The 11,164-nt window shown below is 35.6% G+C and overlaps 2 protein-coding genes across 2 annotated transcripts; both read right to left on the reverse strand.

The window, feature by feature from the left end:
* Window positions 1–216: 216 nt before the first annotated feature.
* On the reverse strand, window positions 217–5,124 carry sephs2 (selenophosphate synthetase 2). Its single transcript, NM_001190261.1, has 12 exons — window positions 5,027–5,124; window positions 4,329–4,547; window positions 3,650–3,753; window positions 3,430–3,579; window positions 3,218–3,330; window positions 2,574–2,767; window positions 1,947–2,159; window positions 1,610–1,714; window positions 1,315–1,421; window positions 1,198–1,242; window positions 969–1,124; window positions 217–750 (listed from the first exon to the last, which is right to left on the reverse strand). The coding sequence occupies exons 2-12, from the start codon at window positions 4,528–4,530 to the stop codon at window positions 679–681; spliced, it is 1,461 nt and encodes a 486-aa protein (NP_001177190.1). The 5' UTR covers window positions 4,531–4,547; window positions 5,027–5,124; the 3' UTR covers window positions 217–678.
* Window positions 5,125–6,450: 1,326 nt separating this feature from the next.
* Window positions 6,451–10,271, reverse strand: LOC100184971 (RING finger protein 24). The gene is made up of 6 exons (XM_002129326.5): window positions 10,154–10,271; window positions 9,566–9,711; window positions 9,124–9,163; window positions 8,599–8,649; window positions 8,246–8,325; window positions 6,451–8,074 (listed from the first exon to the last, which is right to left on the reverse strand). The coding sequence occupies exons 1-6, from the start codon at window positions 10,154–10,156 to the stop codon at window positions 7,909–7,911; spliced, it is 486 nt and encodes a 161-aa protein (XP_002129362.1). The 5' UTR covers window positions 10,157–10,271; the 3' UTR covers window positions 6,451–7,908.
* Between the last annotated feature and the right edge of the window lie 893 nt (window positions 10,272–11,164).

An 11,164-nucleotide genomic window follows, 5' to 3' on the forward strand; every position in this document is an offset into this window, starting at 1 on the left:
CATACATTGCTTAGGTTTATTTGTAAAAGAAGCTTATAAAGTTAAAGTGTCCCATTTCTCTACGTAATGTTGTAAATCGTCTATTTCCATAACTTCAACCATTTATTTAAGTTTCCTGGTGTAGCGGTGAATTTGAATTACCATCCCAGCGAGATCTTGCCTTCATTTTCAATAAACATAATCCCGTTTAGAGATAAATTGGAATCGCGTGATTTTCAAAATAAACAGGTAAAATATGTTTTTAATTGTACACCATCATAACTGGAATTGTGTGATATAGGTAAAATACGTTTTTAATTATACACCACCCTATTTTAAGATCCCATTGTTATCATATTCCTGACCAAATACATATCCGTTTTTATTCAAAAACAAAATTAAAATTGGCAATAATAACGCGCATGTAGTGAGAAACCTTGTTGGTTAACCTCCAACATAACAGCAGGGCTTCAATCCCACTTTCCTTTGTTTTCATACAAATTTTAAAAGTGGATTTCATTAAGCTGCTATGTGGTGGGTTAAGTTCATTTGGTCAATATGCGATAACAAGCTGCTCAATTGCTTCGCGAATCGTTCCAAATATTCCTCACTGCATCATAGCAGTACTTCATCTGGCTTCAAGGATACACTATTGTATAATAATAAAAAGTTGGTCACGATTATTGCTACAATTGGCCGTTACTGGTGATGATTCTGAAACTGTTGCATTTGCTGGTGGTGTTGGTACTGTTGGGGGTCTTGCACAATGACCTAGAAAACAAAGGAGAACTCCTAAATAAATTATAGAGATGTACATATAAAGTACACAATGCAAAGAAATAATGTGATGCTCTGAACATACATAGAACTTTCAACGTTGCAAAACATGGTAACTATCTTAGGTTCTTTTCTATCAAATACAGCAACTTCGAAACTTTGTATGCTCTTTTCAATCAAATACAGCAACTTCGAAACTTTGTATGCCAAACCTGTTGTACTTGCTCATGCATGGTGACTGGTGTGAGTAGCGTTACAGAAGGTGCTTGTTGCTGCATCACTTGTGGCTGCTGCACGCTGTGAATGATGTTGGTAACTTGTTGGGTTTGTTGGTGTTGTTGCAAGTTATTGTTTGGCTGAGTTTGTATCTGAAGAAAGAGGGGAAAATCATTAAATAATGAAACACTACAGACACAGTGACAAAGTTGCAGCTAAGCTTACTTCTGGTAACATGGTCTTTTGCTGTTCTATAGCGGATGGTTTTATCTGAAATAATTATCAAAAATTAAAATCATTACTATAACAAGACGCAGGTATTTTTTAACCAAACAAACTTACAGTTCTTCGTGGAGTAGAAGTTGGTGGGACACTTTGTACAGTTCCATCTTCCAATGTTTGAACTTCAATTACTCTTGGTTTTTCAATAATTCGTGCAGTACGGTTGCCTGGTAAAACATGTAATAAATGAAATCGGCTAAACACCACTGACAAACAGGAAGAATATTGTGTTAAAGTTTTAAGTCTATTAGAAGAACACCCAAAATGTAAATTGTGCACAGGTAGCAGTTCCACTGCCTGCCTGCTGTATGACTGGAATCAAAAAGCTTTGAAATCTTAAGTTGGGGGAACATACCTGCTTCAACAATGCCAATAATCCAAGCTTGGTTTCCTTCTACTTTCTTTATTTCAGCACAAAACTTGGCTGCTTGCTCTCGTGGAAGGCAGATCAACAAGCCACCTTAACATAATATATTTTGTTTTACTTTTTTAAATATAAACCTACTCAGTAACATTTTGTTAAATAACTTACGCAGTAACATTTATGGTTTAATTTAAGCCATACAGAAAATTCAGCATTTAAAAAAATTAAACTATAAACATTAAACACCTTCAAAATTAAATGTTAAACAACCCCACCAAATAGGCAAATACATTACTAACATTGACATATTAATATAAAGTTTCTGTACCAGAGGTTTCTGCTGATGTTCCTTGTAGGAGACCAAACATATTTCCGCATGCTTTTGCAATGGCTGCCATCTTGGCAATACATGGAAGATTGTGAATGACAAAGTTAACTTCACTTCGTTGTTGCTTAGCTAGGTTAGCTGCATGACCAAGAATTCCGAAACCAGTCACATCTGTTGCTCCATGACTGTTGAACGTGTGCATTAATTGTGCGGCTGCAAAAAGATAAGTTTGTTTATATGTCAATGTCATCAATGTCATTTAAGTGTATGTGTATAGGCATCCAAAACGGGTATGCATGCCCTGCAATAAGTTAAATACCCTATGAGAAAAGTCTGGGTAAACATAGCATGGTAACAGGTAAACCGATGATGTTCCATCAATAAAAGAAAAAAAAAGATGGGGATATGACACTAGGTTTTATAAATCTCTGGTTATGTGGCAAATGCTGATGCAGTACACTTTGTTACCAAAAGTCACCAGTCACCTGATTAAAATTTCCTATGCTTTTAAGTAGGGTGCAATAGCATATGTCGAAAACAACAGTTACAATATTTAAAATGACCAAAATCAATAGGTTATGATTAACAAATGTTATATTCAGTGAAATTATAACATACTGCATTTACCAGTTCTGTTGAGTCTTGCCATGTTAAACATTGCATCATGATAAGCTTTTTCTACTTCATCCTCAGAAACAACCAACTTAATGCGGTTCCATTTGTCGTTGCGTTGTTCCAACCATTGGTGTGAATTACAAGCCACCTGAGTACCAAGTGGTTTTGTGAGTACAAGTACATCCCCTGGGACAGCATTGTCTGGCCTAGAAACATAAACAAAATTCACATTGTTGATTTAACATTTTCCACACAATTAAATGCACTGCGGAAATGGAAACCCATAGGTTTTATTTAAAAACACTGAATAGAATATTATTATGTTAATACCAAGATAACTTTGTAAAGGCTTAAGTATAAATGTTTATAGTTTGCCATATTTGAAAACAAAGAAGGCTATTCTACTTTAGCATCAGAAAAAGGGCAATTAGCAGCAATGCACAAATTATAAGCCAAACTACAGATAACAAACTAACAGTTTAAATTTATTATAAGTTCATTCCTAGTGCAAATAGCAAATTCTAATTTAGGGAATGGTGCTTAGCTAGGCGGTTTACTTCCAATTATAGTATGAGCAAATGTTTAACTAATGGCATGTGATAAAATGTCAGTGACACACCCCCTGCAAAACTTTACACAAGGTCATGCGTACTCACATAATAAATTCATTCTGCTGGCAAACTGTAGTAGCCACCCCTCCAATAAGACACCATGGATTTAGAACAGTTTGTCCCCCATTTATTGAAGTTCCTGCTTCCTCTGCACTATCCTGTGAATTTCAATTTTTTTCAAGTAAATTGATGTGTTGTACATCTATCTCCAATATTAAAGGGCCTTTGGACCCTTTAATATTTCTTACAATGCTTACCTTAAACCCATGTATCATAAGTGGAATAACAGTATCTCTTTCTTTTTCGGTAAACTTTGAACTGACACCGAGTAGCATGAGCATATTGTCACATTCTGTTACACCAATTGCATACAAATCACTTAAAACATTGGCACAAGCAATTTTCCCCTGAACAAAAAGAAAGTTTAGCTAAAACCAACAAAAACATAGGAATATGTTTATTGTTTACTATACCTACCATCATATAAGGATCATCAATAAGTGGATAAAAAAAATCTGTCGTTTGAAGAAGTGAAAGCCCTCCAAATCGGAGTGGTATTACACAGCAGTCAAGGCCAATACCTGGAGAATTTTATTCAGTTAATTCAATGAACCTGTTTTATAAATACACAGCAAATCACCATGCCCATGCATACAGCCTCATGTTTTTGTTACAAAATGTAATGTTATATGCGGCAACAGTGTTTTTTTTGTGATTTTGAGCCTTACCTAAGCGTGGCATTATCATGCCTCCCATATACTGCTCATCATGATATGGATTTGCACCAAGTTCTTGGAGCAATTTAACCAAGACATCGTTTGGCACTTTACACCCTCCTCCATGCAATCCTAAACAATTAAGATCCAATACATCAGATCATTAAATATACCGTGGTTAGCAGTTTATGAAAAAGCACCTCACCAGTGTACTTGGTTAGGCGAAATTTTTTGTCAAGATTGTGGGATTGGGGGTCAAATTTTGGTCTTAGTGCCATGGTGGAGCAGAGAGCCCTGAAATGGGAGCATTATGTAAGTGGTTGAGTGCCTGAAACAGTTTGGAGGGAATATTGTTGATGGTGTCAATCGTTAGCGCAGGTGACGATAGTGTTTTTGAGGCGTGTATGTAGCAAGGGCATGGGGCTTAAGCAAAATCTCACCAACAGTGGGTGTGGGTTGTAGTTGGCCATTTTGAAACCCATTGGAAAGAGCTTCTAATCCCTCCAGAAGTTTGAGCAGCACCTTCTGGGGGACCTTACACCCTCACCCTTTTAAACCGGTAAAATTCGTCAATCGGAACTCCTCTGAGAGTTCGTGAACTACCGGGTCCCACTTACTGTAGGGGACTAAGTTCTCCACCATTCCTAATTATAATCAATCTAAAGAAAAATTAATACTCATTATTTTAAACCACAGCTGTCCTTGGTAAAGTTATATATTACTGCTTTTAAATATACATAAGTTCACTGTAATAGAAGCTGATAACAACCTGTGGTTAAATACCTAGCTATTTGTCTGTATTATGTATGCAACTGAACTATTTATTCTGTATTAAAATATATTTATACACATGTCTTTTTTCTTATGACACCCTGGGAAATGCACAGCTTTTGATAATATGCAAACAAAATATTGTTGGGCTACAACACGTGACGCTAGGGTATGAAATGCTTGGTAACGAGTGACACCACCAAATGTATTTGAAATGTTGTGAAAAGTGCTCGGCAATGTAGAAAATGCGCAATATTAGCAGTAGTAAACGGGACGAGACCAGAACGAATCGATAACACATACTATGCACGTGATATCCACAAATTTAAAAACATTTTAAAATGTAAATATAAACAGTAATACGTACCGTTTTCAAATTGAAAACAAATTCGCCTTCTTCAGTTGGGTCTGAAAAGCAATCCTCACGTGAAGAAAAAATACCCAAACTGCACCAGTTTCGAATCGTTAACCAATCAGAAGCCAGGATAGGGCAAATCTATTACGTCATTGAGTAAAGGACGTTCACGCATTTTCCCAAGGAGGGAACTTATTTATGTTATAGAAATCGCAGGTATATTGACCGTGTTTACACTTGTGTAGCATCGACGTCACTATCTTAGGCAGATTACATTAATTATATAACCGCCTTGAAATTTTGTCTCGCTAATGCAATTTAGTAATATGCGACAAGTTTTATGGTGCCAGTTTAAAGACGAATGCAAAGTGTTAGCTAAAAAACGCAGATATGGTCACTAATAAACAAAATACATAGTTTAATTGTGGATAATGCTGTGGAAAACTTTGCTGCAACATTGAATAATAATAATGATCTTTAAATACGGGATTTTCTCTCATACATCATAAATCGCACGGTTTGAAAAAGCGCGTTAAGCGCATTTCAAAACGTGACTGGCATGCACAACTTTGTATAACGGTATTGCCCGTTATGTACCACGCGACATGTGTCATGTAATTTTCTATCATCCGACGACGCAGCTAAGCTTGGTGGTAACCCTGTCAATTTGGCTGGCACTTGACCATTTCCTCTGAATGACTTTGCTGTCAAATTTAATGACCAAACCCGGGTCACCAAAAACTCTTTCATCAGTTGTCGTGAAATGACAGCAAGATTCGCACGTTGCTTGACGTCACACATTATTGGCGTACGTTTCATATTAAACTTTAAATATTAAATGACCGTTTGCGGACACAAAACTGAAGTTAAACGACAACACACCAGTCAAGGAAAGAATGCCGACATCCCGATTCCAAAACTTATGAATAAATCCGCAAGTATGCTGTATATATAATCGCGTTTTTTGTTGGTTGAATTGGTCCTAAAGATAAAGAAGGGTGAATAAATATAAGCGTACAAAAAATTATCAACAGAAGCCCGTATAAAAATGTTGGGCGACGCGTAATATAGAGGGACTCGTATTTTGTATAGAAGGCAATTCTGTCCTGTATCCAATTTTCACACACCAAATCGATGTGAAATGTCATACAGTTTTCTGCTTTTGACAAAAACAACAGTACCATAGAGCCATAAAAATAAAATGCACAGAATCGCGAACAATAGGTTGAATTTTCGTGTAAAACATGCATCAGTTACCGAAAGAACTGCGACGCTGCAAGTGAGCAAGAATTGCGAACCAAGCTGTCTAGGTTTTTTAATAGCAATACGTAGAAAATTATGATGTTGTTCAGTGTACTGATCACACTACAACGTTCCATTATGATGACGGAAGGCGTGACGCGGCGTGTCTGTAGCCCATTTACTACACGCGTGCATCAAAATAAACAATATTTTTAATCTACAGCACACACGTTTTCTGTCGATACAATATCAAACCAAACCAAGACAATAAAAAACGGTAATTTATTCCAATCAATAAACATTCAAACGGATTGTGAAACGATAGCTAGTAAGGTCAGGAGAGCAATGTACAGTTGGCTGATGATGGCTGTCCACCACGTTTAAAGCGGTAAAGGTAGTGTTACATGGGCATGCAATTCGCATGGAACTGTAAATGAAAAAAAATGATTACATAGTATAGCTGTACCCAGTCACTGTTGCAAAAATATCAGTTATTTTTCAACAGAAACGTTCAATGCAACCGGTAACGAGCACACGATAACGTAGAAACACGTCGAGAGTTGTATGCAGTTAATTGTGAGCTCTGCATGATGTAAACATTACAATTATATTGTATGCAAACGGCAACACACGTAATTGGGAGCTAACGGTATTAAGTAGCAGCTGGTATTGCCAGCAAAATGCGTCAAAACAATGTTGTTTCTTGTTAACAGGAAGAGAAAGAAACAGAGACGCTGATGCGGTAGCGTCATGCCAAGGTTTATATATATCTTTGCACAGATTACACGGTTTCCCGGAGTGTGCAACATTAGCCAAGCCCGTTGCCCTGGGGAAATATAAAGAGAGGATAATACTGGAAAGAGACAAAAGCAATTGTTCCCGTCTCGTCCTTTCCTGGTGACAACAATGAAACTGGAAGGGGGAAAAGGGATGTGAATACAAAAGAACAATTTATACAGTGACGGTCGCCTAAGCGCAACAAACACATAAATATCCAAGAATTAACTTGTCATTAACGCGATCACGTAATACGCAATGTTGTGGTTTTGAAAAATATTACGCATGATTACGAGTAGTTTAAACCCATTTTAAGAACTGTATACCAAATAAATTTAAAACATGCTTTGAATTAAGTATGTTCCTGTGATTGGTAAATGAAAAATTACAATATTATAAGAAAATTCGATAACAGTTTCTGCGTAGATTGTAAAATAACACATGTTTATGGCAGCAAAATTGAAAGTTTTGTAACAAGCACTATAAAGTCACATTGGGTCCTATACTCCTATGTGAAAACACAGCGGCTATTTTCCTGTTTTCTAAAAAAAATCTAAAAAGAAATACAGAATGTGGTGTTGGTTAAAGAAAAACAGTTATGCAGATTCTGGCTTGCCCAAACTCTTGGTAAAACAAAAAGCAATTAAAATAATGACCAATCTTTCAGTAAGAAGATACTAAAACAAAACGAGAAAAAGAAATGGAACAATTGGAAAGAAATGCTAGACATTGTGTAAAAACTTCAATACAGGGGGTACTGTCATCTCAAACAGGTTAACTAGTGAGAATATAACACAGCACTCAACCTGTAATCTCACTTGGTACGAGATAAACCTCAAAGTTTTGGGTGCAGAGCAATGTTGAAGGAAATAAAGTCAAACCTGGCTTGGGAACAACCCAGCAGGTGCACCCATTGTAGCAGGGATTGTAAAAGAAGTTCCAGCGCCACCACCGGTGCTGGCGTGACTGTGGTAATGGACCGAAATATGGGACATACACATGGGACACGTAGGGCGTAATTCTAACCACTTACATAGGCATCTGTTGAGAAGAAATATCTTGTTTACTGAGTTGCATAGAGTCAATGTACTGATATTGCAAATACAGAAATAAAAAGTCACAACACAATGCACACACAGTATAGTTGAAATTCTTAATACAAAATATATAACAATTGGTCGCTGCAGCAAAACACTGCCCAAGAAAACTTACTTTTTATGGAAAACGTGATGACATGGACATATTGCTAAAACTTCCTTTTTTTTAAAATCTTCAAGGCAGACTGGGCAGGTCTGGAAAAAAATAATAAATGTTCATAAAAAACTAGAATACTGGGTGTACTCGTGTACATACTAAAAAGAAAGCAGAAATCACAAAACACATAGTATAAAATATCCTGCGGTTGCTACCAGGTACAACATATTCTAGAAACTACTATTCTAGCAAATGATTATTGTGACCAACATTTTGAGAATTGTAATGGTTAACAAAGCATGAAAATTTTAATTTTAATGTAATTGAGTTAAAAATAAACAGGTTTAATAATATAATATGTAATAAGTTACTTCATTTTTTGTATCTTCTAATGGGTTTTCTTTCTTCTTGTTTAAAATAACCTGCCATGAATATAAAGGGTAATAAACAAGAACCTTACATGAAGAAACTCCTGTACATTAAGGGTATTAAATTGATAGGGATGCGACCACAGACTGGCACATCAATGTTATGAAAATGTTATACTGCAAAAAAGAGTATGGCAATACTCTTATTCTTGTTATTGTTTGTGTCTTGTGTACCAAACTTTTAAACAGCTGCAAAATAGTTCCAAAGATTATTGTACCAAAAAGTGGAACTTCATTGTTTCAGATATTAATTCTGTATAAGCCAAATGGTTTGGTTTTACTATAACTATTAGGAAGTGGATGGCATTAAATAGCTTGGGACAACATTTATTCTTAATTGACTTCTGTCATTACTGCAAACCATAATGCATGGAACACGAAGCACATGTAAGCCTACAACAAGGTAAAGAAAAGTTCATGCATATTTTATTTCCAATTTGTGAAACTGTAAACAAGAATTTAGCTCACCTTTTTATAACCTTTAATTCTGCTTCGATGCTTACGCAACCTATTAAATTTGAAGGCTAATTTAGATGGGCAATAAACACAAGTGATTAACTATACTGTGATAACTAAAATATAAGAATGTAGAGATTTGTATGTAAAGCAGTAAAAGCACTGGACTATAAATTTGAATGTTTACAAACAGTGGCAATGTAGAACACATTTTTGTTGCAGGATAAAATGGATTAACGGACATACCAACCAAAAATCAAACATTGTTTATGGTTAGAGAAAGATACTTAACATGTTCTATTTTACAAGACTTTTGTCAAAAAGCTGTTTCAATGTTTAAAATTTGGATGGTACTGGTACCTTTATATCACATTTGAGCATCTTTGTCTACCTATATACAAAGTTCATTTTTTCGTTGGTACGTTCCTATAACTTATCTATTTAGTGTTTTTACCGGGCTAGGTAACAGCAGAAGGCAAAGCTTAATGCGAGTATAAAAGTACCAACAGCAACCATGGGTAGAGCCATTTTAAAAGGAAGTGAATTGTACGAGATATCCCCCTCACCACCAACTCCTGTGTTTCCATTGTTATCATCTGACTGCAGAAAAATAGAAATTGTTTTATGCATATTCGGAAGATTTATGTAAAAATAAAAATTGTGTTTTGTAATTCAAGCTTGATCAATACTCAGTCCTGCATATGCGGTGCACCAGTATGTGTCGTGTTTTTGCTTTTTATCCAGAATTAAGACCAGTTGTGTGTTTTATTCCCTAAATTTAGGGTAACTTTTAATGAAAGCTTGTGCAAGTCTTTAATTTAACCTGAGTGAACATACAAATACACAAAAACTCAAAAAGTAACTCAAAATGCCAATATGATTAAAAAACATTGACATATTTTATACTAGTTGTAAACACTAAACAGTCATGTACAGTATATACCTCACATTCATAAAGTATATGACTCACACTCAGGTTGGCATATTATCAACAAAACCGAAGAAAACAACATAAAAACAACATATTTTATACAGGACTTACCATTGTGAAAATAAGATCGTATATTCTTTCAAGATCAATGATGACAAATTACTAGGCACAAAATTGAACAATTTTTTTCAGTATCAGTAACTTAAAATATGCTTAGTTGAGTAAGTCTGGTAGAGAGTAAGTCGTATTAATTTCCTTTTCGATGTTGCTATAGTAAATTTACTTTTAATTGGGACATAAAATGATACATTTCTTTAAAATGGCACACATTTTACAATAATGGTAATAGTAGTAATCCGCTAACATAGAAAAACAATGTTTCTTTAAATTGTTACATAAGGGCATCATATATTGTATTACCGAAATTCTATATATAGTACAGGCTACACAATTATAATTGTAAAAGAAGTTACATCACATAGGCTACGGATTTCACTAAAAAATAGAATCAATACAGAAAAACATTTCAACAAAGTGAATTTATTTTTTACTGTTATTTTATAACTTCAGTTTCTTTCCGTCTAAACAAAAATAAAATGGCACAGATACATGTTTCCTTGAACTTTATACTCTATACACGCCTTTGTTGTGCCGGTATTAAACGAACCTTTTGTGTCATTCTACTGTAATATCCAAAACACTCCCAAGACCTCTTTTCAAACAAGGAACTCATGGATTTGTTTACGACCTGTAGCTGAAGAAAGGACGCTTGCGGGCCGTCAGCTGATAACCAGTCACCCGTAACCAAAGGCATTGACGTCATCCCCTTTTTCTTATTATACTCACGGGAACTGTGACCGGCGGCGGCAACCCGATCTAAAAGACTTGAAATGACAAAGAATACGATACAACTGGGGTCTTTTGAACAGGTAATTTCTTTTCTCACGTAACATGGTAGCTGCCTGGAACTTTTGGGCTTGATTGCGCTTACACTAGCTATCAATAACCGGGGGGTTTTAGGTTAATGATTACTTAGTTGTCTGGCAACCCGACCCAATACATTGCAAACAAACAAACACACCCATTACACTACACTTTAACATACACGCAACGAGTTGATGC

The sequence above is a fragment of the Ciona intestinalis genome, chromosome 8, assembly GCF_000224145.3.
Source record: "Ciona intestinalis chromosome 8, KH, whole genome shotgun sequence".
NCBI lineage: Eukaryota > Metazoa > Chordata > Ascidiacea > Phlebobranchia > Cionidae > Ciona > Ciona intestinalis.